This window comes from Epinephelus fuscoguttatus, linkage group LG3 (assembly GCF_011397635.1).
Source record: "Epinephelus fuscoguttatus linkage group LG3, E.fuscoguttatus.final_Chr_v1".
Lineage (NCBI taxonomy): Eukaryota > Metazoa > Chordata > Actinopteri > Perciformes > Serranidae > Epinephelus > Epinephelus fuscoguttatus.
Window position 1 is genome coordinate 20,713,605 of NC_064754.1, and position 20,617 is coordinate 20,734,221.

General features: G+C 40.2%; 1 protein-coding gene across 2 annotated transcripts in view; it reads right to left on the reverse strand.

The window, feature by feature from the left end:
• Positions 1-20,617, reverse strand: part of LOC125884350 (polyunsaturated fatty acid lipoxygenase ALOX15B-like) — a 71,298-nt gene that overhangs the window by 42,002 nt on the left and 8,679 nt on the right. The window contains exons 6-14 of one of the 2 annotated variants that reach the window (XR_007448687.1): positions 19,118-19,284; positions 18,496-18,639; positions 17,539-17,742; positions 17,306-17,392; positions 17,024-17,193; positions 15,131-15,252; positions 14,883-14,983; positions 14,226-14,396; positions 13,395-14,000 (exon numbers count right to left, since the gene is read on the reverse strand). Coding sequence is in view for 1 of the 2 variants with exons in the window: in XM_049569250.1 (XP_049425207.1) it covers positions 13,821-14,000; positions 14,226-14,396; positions 14,883-14,983; positions 15,131-15,252; positions 17,024-17,193; positions 17,306-17,392; positions 17,539-17,742; positions 18,496-18,639; positions 19,118-19,284 (1,346 nt within the window). In the remaining variant the exon portion in view is untranslated. Of the gene's footprint in view, positions 1-12,994; positions 14,001-14,225; positions 14,397-14,882; positions 14,984-15,130; positions 15,253-17,023; positions 17,194-17,305; positions 17,393-17,538; positions 17,743-18,495; positions 18,640-19,117; positions 19,285-20,617 lie in introns of those variants that run through there. The other variant, XM_049569250.1, reaches the window with a different exon arrangement.

Here is a 20,617-nt window from a genome sequence, read left to right on the forward strand (position 1 = left end):
ATGATGTGTCAAGTGCCATCTTGTAAAATGTAGCATTTGGGGAGAAACTTGAATAAAGACAGCTGTTTGAGGGAGAAATTTGTTGATGATTTCACAGCACTTTAAAATAGATTTTAGAGAGGGAATTATGACATCATATATAATGAAAGGCTTTTTGCTTATATTAATGAAATGTTTTTCATGTGAGAGAAGGTTATGTTAAAGATTGCTTTATAAATGTGTATTATTGAATCTGTGCTCATTCAAAGGTAGTGTAATGACGTTAAAACTGTTTGTTTTTTCTTTTATTTATTTTATAGTTTAGATTTGTCTTTCCCTGGCACAAAAGAAGAGTAAATGATGAAAAAAACCCAGATAAAATCATTGATATTGGCTATTGGTGATATGTATGTATGTATGTATCTTATTATATATAATTATTTTTATTAGGTTCAATAAAAGAAAACAGAAGAAGACAAAAAAACAAGGGGAAAAAAATTAAAAAGTGATACACACATCACTAGAAGCCAAAACAAGTTCATGTTACGAGGCTGTGTTATAATGCTATAGTCAGTTCAGTGTAGTCAGTGTAACCAAATCCAGTCCAGAGGGGTCCACTGTGTCCATGACAGGTTGCCTGAAATTGTTATTTCAAACAGTAGTATCAGTATCTGCCAAAATCAGTGCATCCGATATAAAAGTGTCTTTGAGACTTTAAATCTCGTTTTCAAGAGTGATGTGGCCGAAAGGGCAGCACAAACATTGTTACATCAATGAACACAAGCAGACGACTGAAACAGTCACACACCACAAGAGATGTAAGACAAGCTTCAAGATAGCTGTTAGGGAAGTGTCCTCGGCAAGATGGTGAACCCCAAATTGTGAGGGTGCGTGAGTGTCAAAACTGATGAGCAGGCCACCAGTGTGCAAATGTGTGTATGAATGTGACTCGCAGTGTAAAAAGTGCTTTGAGTGTTTGACAGACTAGAAAGGTACTTTACAAGTGCAGTCCATTTACCATTTAATTTAAGAGTCAACAGGAGGAAAGAAATGAAAAGCAAAAAGGCCACTATACTCCTAGTAACAAATAAAAACTTCCCATCTGGAAAAGCAAAATGGATTTCTTTATGTACTGTTATTTTGTGCAGCGCTACACAATAGTGCAACTAAATGTGGCAAGCAGTAGAAATTGTGTGGGAACCCTACACTGATGTGTGTGTAACAACCCAGCAGGAGAAGTCTCTCAAGTAAAAGAACTCTCAATCTTACTTACATAGTAAATCCTTGAATTCAGCTGTTGCAAAGAAACTCTTATTGTTTAGTTTAACAAAAGAGTTTCCTTTGCAGCCTATGAATAATAACATCGACATTCTTTTATTGTGTTCAATTCTAAAAAAGTAATATCAAATATCAAAGAAGAATGCATTTCTTCAACACCTTATGTCCCCATCAGTCAGACTGCAGGATGTGGTGGGACAGCCTCAGTGGATATGAAGTGCCTATCTGAATGTTGCAGAATCAGGCGGCACATACTTGCGGTAGATGACCCAGCCTGAATGTGTTCCGCTTTGCCTTCCATGGAAAAGTTGTTTTTTTAACCAACATTCTTTTTTATTGTTATCACAACATAACAACGAAATACAAAGAAATACAATCACATGTCTTGAACAAACATGTCAACCACGCTGTCCCCATGCTCCTCCATCACATGTGACAAATCTGTTCCCAATACATAGCAAATGAAGGGGTCCCAGATCTGGTGAAAATTATGTTGTTGATGTTTTATTGTATATGTAATTTTCTCTAAGGGGAGAGTTGTAGATAGCTCAGACAACCATCTGCTTACACTTGGACTTCTGATGTTTTTCCATGAGAGGGCTATTACTATCTTTGCCATTAACACACTTAAGTCTACAAATATTCGTTGATATTTTTTAATCTTCAAATTATCTGGATATAAGCCTAGCATAAACGACTGTGGGACTAAGGGTATTTGAATCTGTAAAATATTTTGAATACATTGTTTTATTTCTTGCCAGAATTTTTGTATTTTCGTACATTGCCAAACACAATGGAAAAATGTACCTTTTTCCTTCTCACATTTAATACAAGTGTCAGGTATAGCGCTATTATATCTGTTAAGTTTTTCTGGAGTGATATACGTTCGCAACCAGTTGTATTGTAGTCATTTCAGGCGGGTGTTAGTTCTCAATTGTGCTTCAGAGCATGCCTCCTCCCACTTTTCTATTGGGATGTCCTCCTGTAGATCTTCTCTCCATGCCCCCAGCTGTCCTGCAGATGTTTCTGTACTTCCTTCTACCAGGCATTTATAAATTTTGGAAATTAAACCCCTCCCTAAACAATTCATGTTCATTAATTTTTCTATGGTAGACATTTCGGGATGCATAATGTTTGATTTTGGTGTGTTCTAATGAAATTTCTCAACTGTAGGTATTTTAAAAAATTATTACAGGGTATGTTAAATTTATAAACTATTTCTCCAAATGTCATCAGCACTTTTTGCGAGTTGTAAAGATCTCCTATTTTTCCAGCCCCTTAGTAGCCCAAGATTTAAATCCCCCGTCTGTTTTACCTGGAGGGAAGGAGTCATTTCCCTGTATTGGGCTGAAGACAGAGAGAGAGGGCGCTTTTCTCAGATATTTTTTAACTTGATGCCACACTACAATCATATTTTTCACAACAGGGTTTTTTTTGTATTCTTTATAAGGATTTTAGTGCGTGCTGAGTACAGGTATATTGGGAGGGGCAGACTTAGCTGGAGTTCCTCCATTTCTTTCCAGAGAGGAGCATCTCTTTCTGTGAAGTAAAACAACAGTGTTCTTAATTGTGCTGACCAATAGTACCAGAATGGACTGGGACATTTGAGTCCCCCTCTGTCATAAGGTAAGTACAATAGTGACAGTCATGTCCAGGGACGTCTGTTATTCCACAAAAATCTAACAAACAATCTTTTAAGTTGAGTGAACAGGTTACTTGGAGGAGGAAGTGGAAGATTTTGAAACAAATACAATAGTTTGGGCAGTATATTCATTTTAAGGATGTTTATTTTTCCTATTAGTGATATTGGTATGGGTGTCCACCTGTCCAGTTACTTCTTGCAGTAATGGTTCATAATTACTGACTACAATACATTTAAGTTGTGGGACAATTTGAATGCTCAGATATGTAAAGCAATCCACAATTTTAAAATGAGTGGCTATTTTAGGAGGACTTTTATTTTCTAATTGATTTAAGAACATTATTGATGATTTTGATTTGTTTAATTTATAGGATTTTTCCAAATACATTGAGTTCTAATAATTCAGGAATGGATTAAGAAATATTATTATGTCATCCGCAAATAGAGTGAGACGGAGTTCCTATTGTCCAATTGATATGCCTGTTATGTTTTGTTGTGTTCTTACCGCTATTGCCAGTCTCTCTATGGCCATAATGAACAGCAGAGGGGATAGGGGATCTCCCTGTCTACATCCTCTTTGTATCTTAATGGTTTTGGATATATTAAGATTAGTCATGATTTCAGCATATGGTTCTGTATAAAGTAGTTTTATCCATTTATTAAAGTTTTCTCCAAAGCCAAAATGTATGAGGATTTCAAATAAATAGAGCCATTCCACTCTGTCAAAAGCTTTTTCAGCATCTAATGACAGTAATGCTGTATCTGCTGCTCCTTTCTCCAAAAATAATATATTTGGATTCTCCTAACATTATGGACGCCTTGCCTACCTTGTACAAAGCCATTTTGGTCTTTGTCAATAATATTCAGAATTATTTTCTCAAGTCTCCTGGCTATTATTTTACTCAAAACTTTTAAATCCACATTTAAAAGACTGATTGGCCTAAAGTTTTCACATTTGTTATTCGGTTTGCCCGATTATGGCAGCAAAGTGATTAGTGCTCCCCTTAAAGATGTTGGAAGGATTCCATTGTGAAAAGATTCCTTAAACATTTCTAATAATGGTGGCATCAGTCTATGCTTGAACATTTTATAAACTTCAATGGGTATCCCATCTGGCCCAGGGGTTTTCCCTCCTTTGATACTGTCAATGGCTACAGATCATTCCACTAAAGTTATATCTTTCTCTAGTTCTCCCTTAATCACTTCTGATATCTTGGGAATGTTGATGTTGTCCAGGAAATTATTCATTTCACATATATTTGGACCTATTTCTGAGCTATAAAGCTTTTTGTAAAAATTTTTGAAGTTTTCATTTATTTCAGTTGGGTCAACAATATTTTCGTTTTTATCGTTTTGTAGTGAGGTTATAAGTCTTTCATTCTGAAGTTGTTTGATGCGCCATGCCAGCACTCTGCTAGGCTTTTCTCCTTAATTGTAGAATGTCTGTTTAAGTCGTACAGTAATAAGCTTGATAAAGCTCTTGATGTAGATATTTCATTATTGTGTTCTTAACAGAAGTAATCTTTGGTGGGCATCTTGAGAACCTGACTGGTAGTATTCGTACTCTAATTTCTTTATTTCTGTTTATAATGATTTTGTTTTCTTGTAGGTTTCTTCGGCTTTAGAGCTAGTGATGTTAATTATTCGTCCCCTAATAAATGCCTTAAACACTTCCCATCTGATACTTACTGAGGTTTCTATTGTATTTGTTTCAAAATAGTACTTAATCTGTTCATCTAGAAAAGTAACAAAGCCAGTATCTGCTAACCATTTTGTTTTAAATCTCCACTTGGGAATATCACTAGTCAATTTGGGATCATAATAGAGTTTGGAGCGTGGTCTGACAGGAGTATATCATCATAGGATTTAGTAGTGCTGAAACCAGAAAGAAATCTATGCAGGAATATGACTGATGTGTACCGGAGTAACATGAATATTTTTTCCCATTGGGATTATCTTCCCTCCAAACATCAATTAGACTCATTTCTTTCATGAAATGATGAATTACACCCCTGCTTCTCGGATGTGACTAGTCCACTCCTGAACTTTTGTCCTTCCATGGATCTAAGGTGCAATTAAAATCACCTGCCATAATACCAGCACCAGGTAAAGAAGCAATGGTAAGAAATATGTTTTGGAAAAACTTGGGTTTGTCTGTATTTGGAGCATAGATTTTTATCAGAATTAATTGTTCCCTAAGAATTCTTCCCTGAATAATCAAGTATCACCCTGCCTTATCTTTGATAATTTTATGAATTTGTAGTGGAATAGAATCATGGATCAAAATCATGACACCCCTTGCCCGAGAGGTAAAGGGAGCTGACAGAATTTTACCCTTCCACCTCCTCCTCACTTTAAGCTCATCTTCATGTGTTAGGTGGATTTCTTGAAGGAATACTATATTAGACTGTTCATAACTTGTTTGACCTGTTTTGTTTTTTGTAGCCCTCTGCAGTTCCAGGATGTAATTCTAGCCTTAAGATCAACAGACATATGGACCAATTGTTTTGAATTTTCCCAACACGTTGAGTAATTTCAGACCAAACAAAGAAAAAAAAAAGAAAAAAGAAAAAACAAAATTATTTCCTCGGCCATCATCAATCCACCTGAATGTTACCATGTCAGGTGTTCCCCCACCTTCATATACTGGACCTCCAGAAAGCAAAGAGCTGGTCCACACAGCGTGAGGATCAGTATAGCTATGCTGATGAAAAAAATCTAAACAAAAACAACAAACAGAATAAGTGTAGCTATTCTGCTACTGTAAATCAGAAAATTCTTTTAAAACAACCCAGCAAACAAAAAACGCATCCATATTTGCTTAATTAAACAGTGCATTTTAAATCAGAAAATTGTTCCTTATCAGTAGACAGGGGAGGGAGAGAGAGAGAGATCAGAACTCAGTGTAACAACTTAACTTTCACTCTACACTCCACTCCTGCCTCTTCACTGTATCAAGATATCAGAATAATACTCGATCAGCAGTTTTGGATTACATTTCCTCCGGTGTCATCTGTTCATCAGTACCTCAGTCTGGATGATTATCGGACTGGATCTTCTTAATGAAGCGTTCGGCCTCGTCAGCACTGTTGAAGATGTGTGAGCACTCCTTGTAAGTAACTATAAGCCGGGCAGAAGGGATCATACCGTACCAGAGCCCCAGTGAACGGAGTTGTCGCCTCGCCTCTTTGAACTCTTTTAGCCTCTTGTGCGTCTCTGCTGCCATGTCTTGGTAGAATCTCACCAGCTGATTCTTGTAGAGGACCTGCCTTTTCGCCCTAGCCGCTCTCATCATCTCTTCTTTGTCTTTGTAATTTAGAAACTTCATTATGAGGGTTCTAGATGCGGAGTTAATTTTATGTTGTCTTCTTGGTCCAAGCCTGTGTGCTCTTTCCACCGTAATTTTCCCCCGGAGTGGCGCTACCTCCAGCGCCTCCGGTATTCAGCTCTCCAGGAATCCACAGGGGTCTTCACCCTCCGCACCCTCAAGTAGATTAACAAGCCGTACATTGCAGCGACGTGATCAAGCTTCCAGGTCCAGTACTATCTCTTCCAGGTCTTTATTTTTCCCCTCTAGATTTTTCACCATCTCTTGGAGCGCAGTCACATTGTCTTCTGTTGTTGACATTCTCAACTCTGCCTGTGTGAATCTTTCTGAGCAGTCTGTAATGTCTCTCCATACATTTTCAATTGCGGACAGGATACCATCAAATCTGGATGAGATCTCAGTCTTCATGGTGTTAATAACTGCCAGTATTGTAGTCAAAGTGGTACCAGACTCCTCCCTGGCAGTTGTAATGCCTCCCTCCGACTGTTTCTCGGGGCTGATGCTAGCGGCGGGGCTAGCGCCAACGCTAGTTTCCATGGCCTCGTTGTTAGCGGTGAGCTTGGCTTTGGCAGTTGGAGTTGCAAAATTAGTTAGGTTGGTCTGTTGTGTCGGGCCGCGATTTGTCTTTCTTTGTCTCATCGATATTTTCTTAAACCCTGGTTTGTAGTTGGGCTGAATGACGTGTGCCAGTTCAATTTGATTTAGTAACCAACTGCAATTGGCAAATCTCAAGTTATGTGTAACAAGTTCTAGAGTTCCCGAAGAGCATGACAGAGACCTCAACGCATCAACCTCACCTTCAAATTCCCCAGATCCCAATCTAATTGAGTATTTGTGAGACGTGTCGGTACTCCAGAGGTACCCCCGATCCACAGTGGGTCTTTTTGGATCGGACTTGGCTCTGACATGGACACAGGATCTCTGGTTTGTGCTTTGGAGTCTGGCACTGGGGCGTTGGCAGTGGATCCTTTGAGATCTGTCAGATGTGAGGTGGGGCACTGGCACGTCCCATGGATGCTCAATCAGATTGGGATCTGGGGAATTTGGAGGCCAGGTTAATGCCTTGCACTCTTTGTCATGTTCCTCAGGCAATTTCTGAACATTGTTTGTGGTGAGGTGGTGCATGGTGCGTGTTCTGCTGGAGGGGGCCACTGCCATAGGAGTGTTATTGCCATGAGGGGGGTACTTGGTCCGCTGCAGTGTTTGGATGAGTGAAGTGCTTCAAGTGGCATCCACATGAATGCCAGGACCAAAGGTTTCCCAGCAGAGCATGGTATTGTAACGAGATGGTCAGTATTACCTATTATTTACATGACTATTTCGCAATATTTCTGAGGAACTCTGGAAGTTGGTTGGACAAACATGGATTGTGTCCAACAAGGGCGGCCGCACCCCTAGTTCCGACGTCTGTGATCACTATGAACGAGCAGTATGGAGATATTCTGTGGTTTCAATTATGTGTTTTTTGGACGTTTTAATCTGGGGCGCCCAGCCCGCATTAGGTGGAGTTGTGCTGCTACCCACTCTCTCTCCGCAAGGGATGTGAGGACTCTAAAACTTCACCTGAGCCTCCCTCGGCATATGGGTGAGTAGATAATGGCTGAATTTTCATTTTTGCACTATCCTTTTAAGCATATTTGCCTATCATGGGAACTAACTGCATATCTCATTTGCATGAGCACAAGATCAACAGAGCATTTTTTGTTTCCTTGTTGGACACGATCCATGTTCCTGAGAAATATTGCGAAATAGTCATGTAAATATTAGGTATACCTGTTAAGAGGGTGAGGGCTTGACAGGTAAATTTCCTAACTGCATAGAAAAGGTAAGGATACTCAGCAGCATTGATTTGTTGCTTGCAGGTCACGGTCCTTTTGGCGGGCCTGGCCAATGACAGCTCACACAGGTCAAGCTGAGAATCCTCAGAGATACCTCTGCTTGCAGGTCCCACAGCACCCAGCGCTCTTGAGACTACAAGAAAGTAAGTCACAGGGGATAAGATAAAGAGGGAGAAAGTTGTAGTAATAATGGAAGTTAGATAAGTAACGTTTGTACACAGAAAAATAGTGCCTGGTTGGTTATTTTTGTTTCTTTAAAGCTAAGGAACTGGTGATTATACTTGAATGCCTTCTAAGTTAAGTAAATCTCCTCCATGGGGTGTAGTGGAGGGTATATGCAGGTACACAGAGTATACCCACCTTTTTCTAGTTGTTTACAGTGTACCCACCTATCAGCCAAAAACCAATTGGAATATACAGGAGAGCATTCAGTATACCCACTTCCTCATCTGTAATCCACCTTACCAGAAAGCACTACAGCACTGACACTGTCCTTTTAAACAGTCTGTCACACTAACTCAAGAATAGACCTATGTATTACCATATGAACACCATTACAGCTCAGAGAGAGATGTGAAATAAATTAGAATAAGTGAGACTCAGAACACATGATTGCACATTTGCTGGTTTACTCGTGGGAGAGCCAGAAACTGATAGGACATCTTGACTTTACAGTGTCTGACAAACAGACACAAATATGTGACACACCTCCAAGCCTTCCCAGACACACACCCTACACAAGCTGCTACTTCATGTTATTCAATTAAAGTTATCTTGACTCACACACTCAACTATCAGTTGCACTAACCAAAGCACACTGTAGACATTAGATAATAGATTTGCTTTTTGTAACTGGGAAACATTCCCTTCTCTTCTGTTCACACGTGCAAAGATTTGGTTGAGATCAGGTCAGGTCTTTCGCAATAGATAGTCCCTCCTCTGGGGGTCATCCAACCCACACTCAATCAATTATACAATCAGTCAGTCAAACAGCTAATCAATCAATGCAACAATCTTTCACCCTCATTAGATAACCACAGACGACAAGCAGCAGTGACCAGAGCATGGTCCTTTGCCAGTTTCCAGGTGCACTGCCAAATGGGTTCATGAAAGCCAGAGATATATCTGCAAGGGGCTGAACCCTGTAATACCTATGACCTAAACATATTAAAAGCATTAAATGAGTAAAATCATAGAGTGGTGGCAGTTTGATTCATACTGTCAGTCTTACATACTCTGACTGCAGGCTTTTACTGAGGCCTCATTCTGAGTATGTCCAAAAGTAATTATCTCCTTGTAAAGTCAGACTGTAGGCTGTGACTGAGGTCATGTTAAGCTGTAACATTTCCTCTGTCATATCTCCTAAAGCAACTGGGTTTTTGTTTCTGCTTCATAGCTGGATTATTTCAATAAGTATCTGATTTCAGCTGTGATTGTAGTAAAATTTGTCTCAGCTCTGTAAAGTGATCATTTGTGTGGATATGTCTAAAGGGCCAAGTGCCACTCTGCTGCATCTACACAGTGACAGAACAGGAAGAGGGAAGAGCTTTGAGGAGTGGCACATTGCTTTCAATTTGGCTCTGCTCTCTTGAGTTATCAGCAGAGAGCTCATAGCTATCCTTACCTCCTCCATCATGCCATGCTACAATTGCATGAGAATTTGTCCCTGAAGGTGTGAAGCAATCCAAGGCCTGAACAGTGAGACACCAGCTAGCTGGATGCTACTGGCAGATCAAAATCTGAGGTTATGCTTCCCATCTGAGATCGCCTCTACTAACATCAGACCAGACCTTGTGCTTTGGTCCTTCTCACTGCACCTCGTCTACATCATTGAGCTCACTGTGCCCTGGGACGGTGCTGTGGAGGAGGCCTGTGAACACAAGAGCCTTAAGTACGCTGGCAGTCGACTGCTACCGAGGCTCTGTGTTGTGGGCCCATCATCTAAGCACCAGTGAAGGAGGGTACCCACCTGATGACTCCAGTGAAGCTTTTACCCTCCCTGAAACCCCCTCCCAAACATGGCTCCAATTATCACTCATAATCATAAGTATGTGCAACAGCAAAGGAATTGACCAGTTAAACTCCACCTGGATTAAAGTTAGGTATGTTTTGCTCCTGTTTGTTTCTTCTCTTTTCTCACCTCATCAAAATTAAGGGAGTAGAGGGAGGTAGAGTGTACGGCCCAGGGGAGAGTCCAGTCAGCACAGACGTCTCTCCTTGACTATGCCTTCCCTATGCTCCTTCCTACTTTTCTATCCATCTAGCCTTAAACCTTTGGCTCCTACTCAGAAACCCCCAGACGGCACTATCCCTCCCACTCATAGTCTCAAGTACGTGCATCAAGGGATTGTAACATCTAGTCCTAAACTGAGCAAACTAAGCAAAATGAGAGAGCACAAGCAGAGTTTAGTTTACGTAGCCTACCTACGTACAAGTGGGATGCTGAATCAATGCATTTACTGAATATTTAGTCTTTATTAATGTAAACTCATGTATAATGACTGGTGAAGAGAATCATTGTACCCATCAGGGGCAGTGCCAGACATTGTAGACATCCGGGGCTTAAGCCCAGTCTAACTAGGGGGGTCTGGGGGCATGCTACCCTGGGAGAAAATTTTGAAAAACAACCCCTTAAATGATGGCCTCAGGTGCCTTTTAAGGGAATTATAATGGCAAAATTTAGACTTAAAATATGAGACTGACCTACAATAGATTAGTTACTGTATAATCAACCTGCTGCCCCTTGCTGTGAATCATCTTCCTCCTCTTCCCTGACTTCCCCTGACTCATCTGTGTGTCAAAGTGAATGCAGTGCATTGTTTATAATATAATATAATATAATATAATATAATATAATATAATATAATATAATATAATATAATATAATATAATATAATATCTAACATCTAATACCAAATATCAGCTTTAATGGAAAGGTGGAAAACATTCTGCCCTCATTCAACCTGTAATTGTGCACAATGGACTAGGTTTAATTATTACAAACTATTAACAATGCATTGGTTAGCAATATGTGAGCTAACCAATGCTGCCCCTGAGACCTTGTCCCGGATAAGCGGATGGAAATAGATAGATAGATGGATGGATTATTCAGGCGTGAAAGGCAAAGAGGCCTGTGCTGCAAAGGCTGAACAAAGACAAAAAGCCTGTGTGAACGACACCATCACATCAAATAATTCCTCATGAATTAAGGTACACAGGGATCACATTTAACAATGGTAAAACTGTATGAAAACACTCCGTTTACAAAGTCTCGCACAACTCGTGCAGTATAATCCAAGACTCATTTATAAAATCGTAGCAAAGCACTTCTCAAACACATGGATCATCACTAAATATGTACTATATCTAACATTTATTTTGCTGAAATAACAGGGGAATGTAATCCTGGCAGGTACAAAATCAGTATTGCCAAATAATGTGTCCACTCAATAACTTTGTCTGGAGACCTACGAGTCAAATGCTCTCATTTTGGGCTGTTTTGATGGGGCAGTGTGAATTAATTAACTACACTTATAATTTCTATGCATGTAACATCCACCTGGTCTGGAGGGAAGGAATGGAATTCTGCGCAGATAATAAAGTATACCACTGCTGAATAATGTATACACATTGTAGCTTTATTTCTGAAGATAAATTAAATGTGGCTATCAGCACAATTTTTTTGTCCATTTTTGGCTTATAGGGAAACCACGTAGGATGATCAGTTTGTAAACACACTCGCCAGCAAAAGTGAAAGTAAAAGCCAACCCTATAGTCACTCTATACACTCAGAACATACAGTACAGAGGAATGCAAGAGTTTTGGCACTCCTGGTCAAAATTTTGTTGACTGTGAATAGTTAAGTAAGTAGAAGATGAACTAATTTCCAAAAGGTATGAGATTAAATGACAAATTTCTTCAATATTTCAAGCAAGAATTATTATTATTATTATTATTTATGTCAGTCCTACAGTTTCAAAATAACAAAAGGAAAAATTCTAAAGCAAAAGTGTGGGTACTCTGCATGGACAGTACTTAGTAGTGCTCCTTTGGCAGGTATCAAAGCTTCTAAGAACTTTTTGTAACCAGCGAAGACTCTTTCATTTCTTGTTTTTTGGGGGATTTTTGCCCATTCTTCATTGCAACAGGCTTCTAGTTCTGTGAGATTCTTGGGCTGTCTTGGATGCACTGCTCTTTGAGGTCTATCCACAGATTTGTAATGATGTTTAGGTCAGGGGACTTTGAAGGCCGTGGCAAAACCTTTAGCTTTGCCTCTTGAGGTAGAACATTATGGATTTCGAGGTGTGTTTTGGATCATTGTCCTGTTGTAGAAGCCATCCTCTCTTCATCTTAAGCTTTTTTACAGATGGTGTGATGTTTGCTGCTGGAATTTAACTGAATCCATTTTTCCTTCTACCTGTGAAATGTTCCCTGTGCCACTGGCTGCAACACAAGCCCAAAGCATGATCGATCCACCCCTGTGTTTAACAGTCGGACAGGTGTTCTTATTACGAAAGTCTTCACCCTTCACCTTTGCTCACTGCATCAGAAAGTTCTATTTTCACTTCATCAGTCCACAGGACATGTTTCCAAAAAGTGTCAGGCTTGCTTTGAAATTTACCAGCTTTGAAATTTGCATCAGGTGGCCTTTGCTAACGATGACTGTGAACAAGGCAGAGCCCTAACAAGCCAATCATGGTCTGACACAATGTTAAAAGTTGTCTGAGAACTCAAATGTGTTTGGGTGCCCAAACTTTTGCATGGTGCTTCTTCCATTTTTTTTCACTCCAAAATTATATAAAACAAATAATACACTAATCTTGCTTAAAATGTTGAAGCATATTTTTCATCTTTAACCTTGTGCCTCATGGAGATCAATTCATCTTCTACTCACTTAACTTCACAGTAAACAACATTTTGACCAGAGGTTGCCAAACTTTTGCATGCCACTGTAGGTCAATTATATATACTTCATAATGATAATAAGTCAAAATGCACAGTTTACTTCTAAAGTGTTACAATCACAATGCAAAATAACATTTTCCCTAGTAATTTATTATAAGATGCCCTGCGTATTCATTGACAAACTAAGGAGCCTTCATATCCTCCTGAGACCCTGAGTCCTCATATGAGGACATCACATTTTGGGTTTACTTGACCTTATACTTCATTCTACTTAACTTAGACCCATTGTCCTCATTTGTGGACACTTTTTGTGCCATCTAGTGGCAGTAAGAGCACAAAACACTTATCCATGTAAAAACAAGATGGCAGCCATCTCTGCCAAGTCAGTCTGCAGCTGATCCCAAAAGTGGACAAAGTACAAAACCTGATCACATTTAATGGTTAAAAGTTGTTTCTTTATGATTAATTTATGATTTATATGGCACCAGTTTTAGTAACAGTAAAAAGCTAAAACACTAATAATTAGGAAGTACTGGTTTGAAGACATTGGGACTGTATTATCATTGACAATGTTTAGTTTTTCATACTTATCGGGTCCTACTGATCGAAAATAGTTTGGGGGAGTTCGGGTCTCAGGAAGATATGTGTATGATCTAAATCTGCATTTTCACCACATTAAAATCAACCAGGCTGCACAGAAATCACAGATCACTATAAAATGATCACATGCAGTAGCTTCCTTCCACCTATAGTATCAGTTAAAACAGAGCATGCAGTTTTTCCCTTTCTCACTTTTGTTAATATGAAGCTGAATTTGGCAAACAGCTGAGGAGGTCACACCTTCTGATATTCAAATGGCCACACTATTTTCTACCACAGCTGGATCCATGTATGTGTATGGCACCTCCAGACTCATGTTTCTGATGCTGATGTTTGCACTTAACGCTTGAAGCTCTCCTTGAAAAGCCCTCACCAGTTGGCAGGGAATATCCTCACAGTGATGGTCCTCTGGGTACTGGCCAAGAGGGACCTGATGAAGTCAATAATATATTAAAAAGAAAACATTTTTTACCACAAGCATTTGAATATTTAGCAAACATAAACTATTGGCAATATAGTGCACAGTTATAGGAAGAGAGCAGGAAATATTTCAGTGGCTCAAAGAGGGTGTTTTGCTCTATTGACATATTAACCTTCATTCCACAACTTGAACATAAATGTAATTTTGTGTAACTTTTCTTGAGGTTGCACTTACAAAGTCAGAGGACTGCTGGCTGAGTAGCCACATGACGGCCATTCCATTAGCTGTTGTGCTCACGTTAGGTAATGTGTCCATCAAAGTGGCCTCGCTTGTTTTCCCCTTTGTGGTTGGTGGAGGAAGTTGCAGGGAGATGGGAGTGTTGGGCATCCAGCCGCCATAGTCATACTGCAATGAATGAATGGTTAACAGATAACTGAGTATTAGTTTTTGAAGCCATGCCATATCAGTCTGTTTGTCAGTCAATCCACCACTTTTGATCCACCCTGAAATTTGTACTGTAAGGAAAACTTTGTACAGACATTCATGGAGGATGAATCCTAATGACTTTTCCTGTAGCACCATTTTTTTGTTTGTTTTTCACAGAAATTACTTGACATCTTTCTGCTTGATCACCATGAAATTTGTTTCAGACATTCATGTTGACCTCAGGATGAACTGTGATAACCTCAGTGATCCTCTGACCTTTTATTCAGCACCATCATCAGATCAGTTTTTTATTAATTCAATACTTTTGTTTATGACCAGATACCTGCAAAACGAACTGTAGCTGTAATTTGTGTTTTGTGCTACTTAGCAAATGTTCAAATGTTAAAATGTTAAACTAAGATTGTGATCTTAGTGTTTGTTACACGGTACATGAAAAGGCTTCACCTGTCCACCGTTCACAGCTGAGTGTTGTCCTGTGCAAGTGAAGATCACCATGGTGACAAACTTGACCAACTCATCCACAGTGTTAAAGCTCTGTGGAATTCCTGAGAATTAGAGGAAATAAACTGCATCACTTAAAGACATCTAGATGATTGAATTAAAGTTTAATTCATGTTTGCATTATATGAATATATGGTACATTAATGTGCATATCTCTCATCATTAAGATTGAGCTCTTCTTTACAGCCCACCTGTGCCTGCTTGAGAAAGGAATCCATATTCAAAAATGTCTGAAATCCACCTCTGCAGTGTAGAGTCTTGCTGGACGTCTTCATCATTCTTGTAGTAGATGGTGAGCATTCCCTTCACAAACCTTTGAGAAGTGTGGATAAGTTAAAAAAAAAAAAAAATTAAAATACATTCCTAATTCAATTATGTATTATTTGCACACTGTAAGATACTAGACAATTTAATGGCCGTCTTTTTAGAACAATCAGTTCTGTTCTTTTTTTTTTTTTTTAAGAATTTGGAGCAATATTCGACACGGTGCATCATACAGCTTTAAAGGTAAAGTTTGACATTTTCATTAACCAATTCGTTTTCTTGCGAGAGTTATATGAAAAGATCGACACATCTATAGTTTGGCTCATGTCCATTTATGGCCTATACTGCAGCCAGCCACCAGGGGGAGCTCGAGATGTTTTGCCTTCACCAACTGTCATACTATTCATCTTTACACACAGTCCACACAGGCATGTCCAAAGTCTGGCCCGGGGGCCAATTGTGGCCCGCAAACCAATTTTAATCGGCCCTCAGCTTGACTTTCAAAATATACCATATGTGTCTCTTTACACAATAATGGTTAATCGAGCAAGATCACTTCCCATTTTTACCCATCACCTCACATATAGGACTATCATACAGTTTGTAGACAGGCATCACGTAGTAATAGTTCATTAAAAGATAAAAAAGGTTGCATTTGTCTCACTTTTGTTTTTTGTTTTTTTAAATCCATTTGATGCGAGAATCAGTTGGCCCCCAGGTATTTTCACGTTGTTTTATCTGGCCCCCATTCAAAAATGTTTGGACACCCCTGGTTTAACACACAATAGTTCAACAAAACCCCAAACAACTGCCTCCAAAATGATGAGGAAGTCGACTCAAACTTGACACTCAAAAGCCTCAGGGACAGTGACGACACTGTTTAGTAGCTGCTAGATTATGGACAGAAAACCCTACACGTGTTGCAGCTTTTTAGAAAGACTGACGAAATAAATCATTTTTGAGAAAACTGGGTTACATGAATAAAAGCTCGCAAATAGGGAGGGCTTCAGTGAGGATTGGAGCGCTCATACTTTCCTATACCTGGAAAACATGTTGTGTATGGTCACTTATTTAAACAGCAAATTGCCTTTGCATAAACAACATGTATCCCCAATACTGACTGCCACTCTGCACAGTACATAAATAATGTGACTTCAGTTTACAGCATACTGTTAAAAAGCAGCCTTTAAGTTAACTGTATGTCATGTCAGAGCAGACAGAAATTACAGACATCCCCTGATCAGTAGTGGAAAAGTCAGTGTGGGCTCTTTCTATAGGATAGCCTAGCCAGACATCATTAACCGGAGCATGGAAAATGATTTGGGGGAATAAAATGAATTCTCTAGTCTTACATTTGCATTGTCAGTGTGCTTTCCTAAGAAGACTTCCTCTCCCTGCTGGAGCAATCTCATCAACACAGATCTGATGCCTCTGCGCTGGCCAGCTGATCTGTTCTGTCCTCAGTAACATCATTAGCTGTGATTCGGTTGTATGCTTGGTTTCTTTCTAGCAAACAGCTCCACTAGTTATATTTAAAAATGTTTCCCTGCAAATGGAAAAGAAAAGTGAATCCATACTGAAATCTAAGTCTAACTCTTATCTGAGAGGCACTAGAGTTTCACTTGGGTGTGCTTCAGGGCCTTTAAATGCATTCTAACAAACATGGGTTAGGCCCTTTGGTACCTTTGTGAAAAGTCCAGTGTCTGAAATGGTGTAGGTTTTTTGTAGTGCTTAGCATGGCAGCTACATGTCACTAAAACATTTTGCATAAATAGTGTATAATTATTAACAGAGTGCAGAATATAAACTGGCTATACTACCTGTGGATGATATCCCAAAGCTTGAGTCCATCATCCCTGTAGTAGAAGTTCGGCATGTCCTCCAGCCCACGCTCAGCAATGTCGTCTGGTAAGCAGAGGGAGCTGTAGGTCACTGAGGACAGTGATCTTTGCATCAGTGTCACCATACCCTCTCCACCAGAGGCTGCAAACTAGCAGACAGTCAAATATGTCAGGAGTATAGTTAGAGACAAATACTGTGCATGATATTGAAATAAGAAACATGTTTAGCTGATGGTCTACTGAGTGTTGGTCTCTTTGTACCTGTGTGAAAGATCCAGTCTCAGATATGAGACGAGCTCGAGCTAAGAAGTTGATCTGCAGAGTGTAGCGGGTGTGATGTACAAGGAGCTGAAAGACAAAGGGAACTCTGTTAGTAACACTATTACATGTTAACCAAGTCAGTAATCTTGATGCTTCTATACCATTTAACAGTAAGAAATATATAACATATAAGCAGAGCAAAACTACAAGTTCAGTATTCTCCCCTCAGTTACCTCGTGCAGTGGATGTATCGAGGCCACGTTGCGCAGCAGTGACACTGCAAACACTTCAGCCAGCAGATGAGTGCGCAGCAGGTGAGCATTGACTTGATGCTCGTTGAAATCTGCACTTCTCACAAAGATCTTGGCCGTCAACCAGTCGTACTCAGAATCAGTAGGAAGGAAGATGGGGTTGTCTTCTGCTGGAGTCTGCTTCAGCTGCAGGAGAAGGAAGGAGGTGTGGTTCATTCAATCCAGTATATCCAATACCAGTACTGGTCAATAATAATTACGAATTTTCTGAGATCGTTATATGATCGGATATTCATTATAGGTTTCATCTGCTTTTTAGTTAGATATCCTGTTGACCCTTGAAGGGGAAATTAATATTTTTTTTAAGCCCAGGTTGGAGCACAGGGTCATCTTGGAAACACCAGCCTCACGATCCTCAGTCTTACATAAATCAGTGTTGGTGTGTCATGTAAATAAACTTTACTTGACTTGTTTGTGTCAGAGTCAACTGCCAGCCTGTCAAACTTGGATATAGCTGGGGCGTCGGTTAGAGCACACACCCCAGGCTGTTGCCGCAGCGGCCTGGGTTCAAATGCAGCCCATGGCCCTTTGCTGCATGTCTCTCTCGCTCCCCCTTTCACACTTGTCTGTCCTATCAAGTGAAGTCTAAAATGCCCCCAAAAATATCTTTCACAAAAAAACTTGGATATAGCTTTTGGAGGAACTTTTTTTATATAGAAATTAAGTGCCTTTCCTTACAGAGGGACTTCACAGCCAACTAGATACTAGCCATTGGATCTGCTTCTTGCGAAGAGCAAGTATCTTGCTTAAAGAACACTTTCAGCAAGGTGGATGCTTCCTGTTTCGGGGAAACCTACATCTTACGGTTTGAATGTTAGTTGCCTCACTCAGTACTCAAACTTAAAGCTTCCATGTTGCCGTTTTTAATGTTAATCTCACCTGGATAGCAACTGGCATCAGCTCATCATCAGGTGTTTTGTGGAGCAGGACGAGGGGAGCCATCAAGTACTGCTGCTTCTCATCAATGATGTTTGCTGTTACTCCATCCAAACGCTTGTAGTCACACAGGAATATGTTGCCTTTCTGTTTTAGTGAGGATGAGAAATGATTTGATTCAAATGCAAAGATTCATGCTTTCATTCATTATCCAACATTGTCCTTATCCTGTAAGGGGTCGCAGGGGGCTGGAACCTATCCCAGCTGTGGCACTGGGCAAGAAGCGGGGTACATCTTGGACAGGTCACCAGACTATCACAGGGCTGACACATAAAGACAGACAACCATTCACTCTCACATTCTATGGGTAATTTAGAGTCACCAGTTCACCTAACATGCACGTCTCTGGATTGTGGGAGGAAGTCGGAGTACCTGGAAAAACCGACATTGGGTGGATGGAGAGAACATGCAAACTCCACACAGAGGGGTCCTGGGAAGGGCCACATGCCTACTGTTTGGATATTATACTTGAACATGTGAGTGTGACATGCAATTCCAAATTTGACATGTTGTGGTAAAACATGATTTTTCGAATACTAAGATCAATCAGTGTCATGACAATCACCTCCATCTCATCTGCCAAGCTGAACTGACCACTGGGGAAGACCATGTCGTCAGTGACAGGAAAGTTATCAGGCAGAGCTGAACAGCGTCGGATCAAGATGGGGTTGACACCATTTAGAAACTGGTAGCCAAAAAAGGCGTCCTCATTCCAGTGTTCCTGGACATACTCTGGAAAAAGAATAGTTTAAATTAACTGGGTTTCAAATTTTGGGTCGAAAAATCTTACTGTACCATTGTTGGCAACTTAACTACCCACTACATGTGAAAGCGAAAAATGCTGAATAATGTATTACACAGAAATCAGTGTTGCAAACATGATTGAACACAATTTTACGAGTGGTCAGGAGGACCCTTAAGAAAAAAAAATCTTGTTTTCACAGTCCACAAGTTGTTTGTCCAACACAAGGAACACAATATAACCAGATGAACATAATTTTTACACAGTTGGCCCTCCGAAGTAAGCATGGAGCCCACACTGTCACTAACTGCACTCCCTGAAGAAATATCATCATATTTTTGGGGAAAATGAAAGAGTGTTTCCAGAGAGAAGCAGACAGAGGGGTCTACAGTCTGTGTTTGAAGGATATATCCAGGATGTCAAACTGACACAGCAGCAACAACAGGTTAAAAAGACAAAGATAGTTAGAAGCTAAAGCCGAACTATAGGCTACAGATCACAGTGTAAAAGTGAACCACCACATCACTGCTGATCGCCACACAAGACAATGAATGTAAAGGGAAACTTTGCTGATATTGAACCAGCTGTGTGGCATCACAGTGTCTGCAGATGAACCGTGTTTGGCTTCCCCTCTGTGCAGCTGCCAAGCAAAAGCAGCATGTGTATACATTCAGTAGGCTATATTTTCAGTAGCTAGCTAGCTAACCCTACACTTTTCAGGGTCTGATTTTGGTTTTGGAACAGGGAAGAAACGTAACTGTAACTTGATGTGAAATAAAGGCTTAATAATAAAAATAATAACATATCTTTTTCGAACCTCTCCAGGTAACGAGTATCATTAATACACGACGTGCCCCAGACACAACATTTAGCTCCAAATCCACAAAACCAGCCTGAAAATGAAGGAAATCTGATACGACTGCATTAGAGTCAATGGAGCACAGCTGAGTTGTTGTCAGACCCTGGTCTGGGCCGGCCCGATGCTACGATATGATTGGCCAGTCTGTGTCCAGGGGCGGGACTTAGCAAAGGGTCAGTTTGAGGTACTTTTACTTCACTTGAGTATATTAATCTCATGGCACTTTCTTCTTCAGAGGGAAATATTGCACTTTTTACTCCATTACACTTAGTTGGGGGGGCAGTAGCTCAGTCCATAGGGACTTGGGTTGGGAACTGGAGGGTCGCCTGTTCAAGTCCCCATCCGGACCAAAAATATGGAGCGTGGACTGGTAGCTGGAGAGGTGCCAGTTCACCTCCTGGGCACTGCCGAGGTGCCCTTGAGCAAGGCACCGAACCCCCCGACCGCTCGGAGTGCCTGTCATG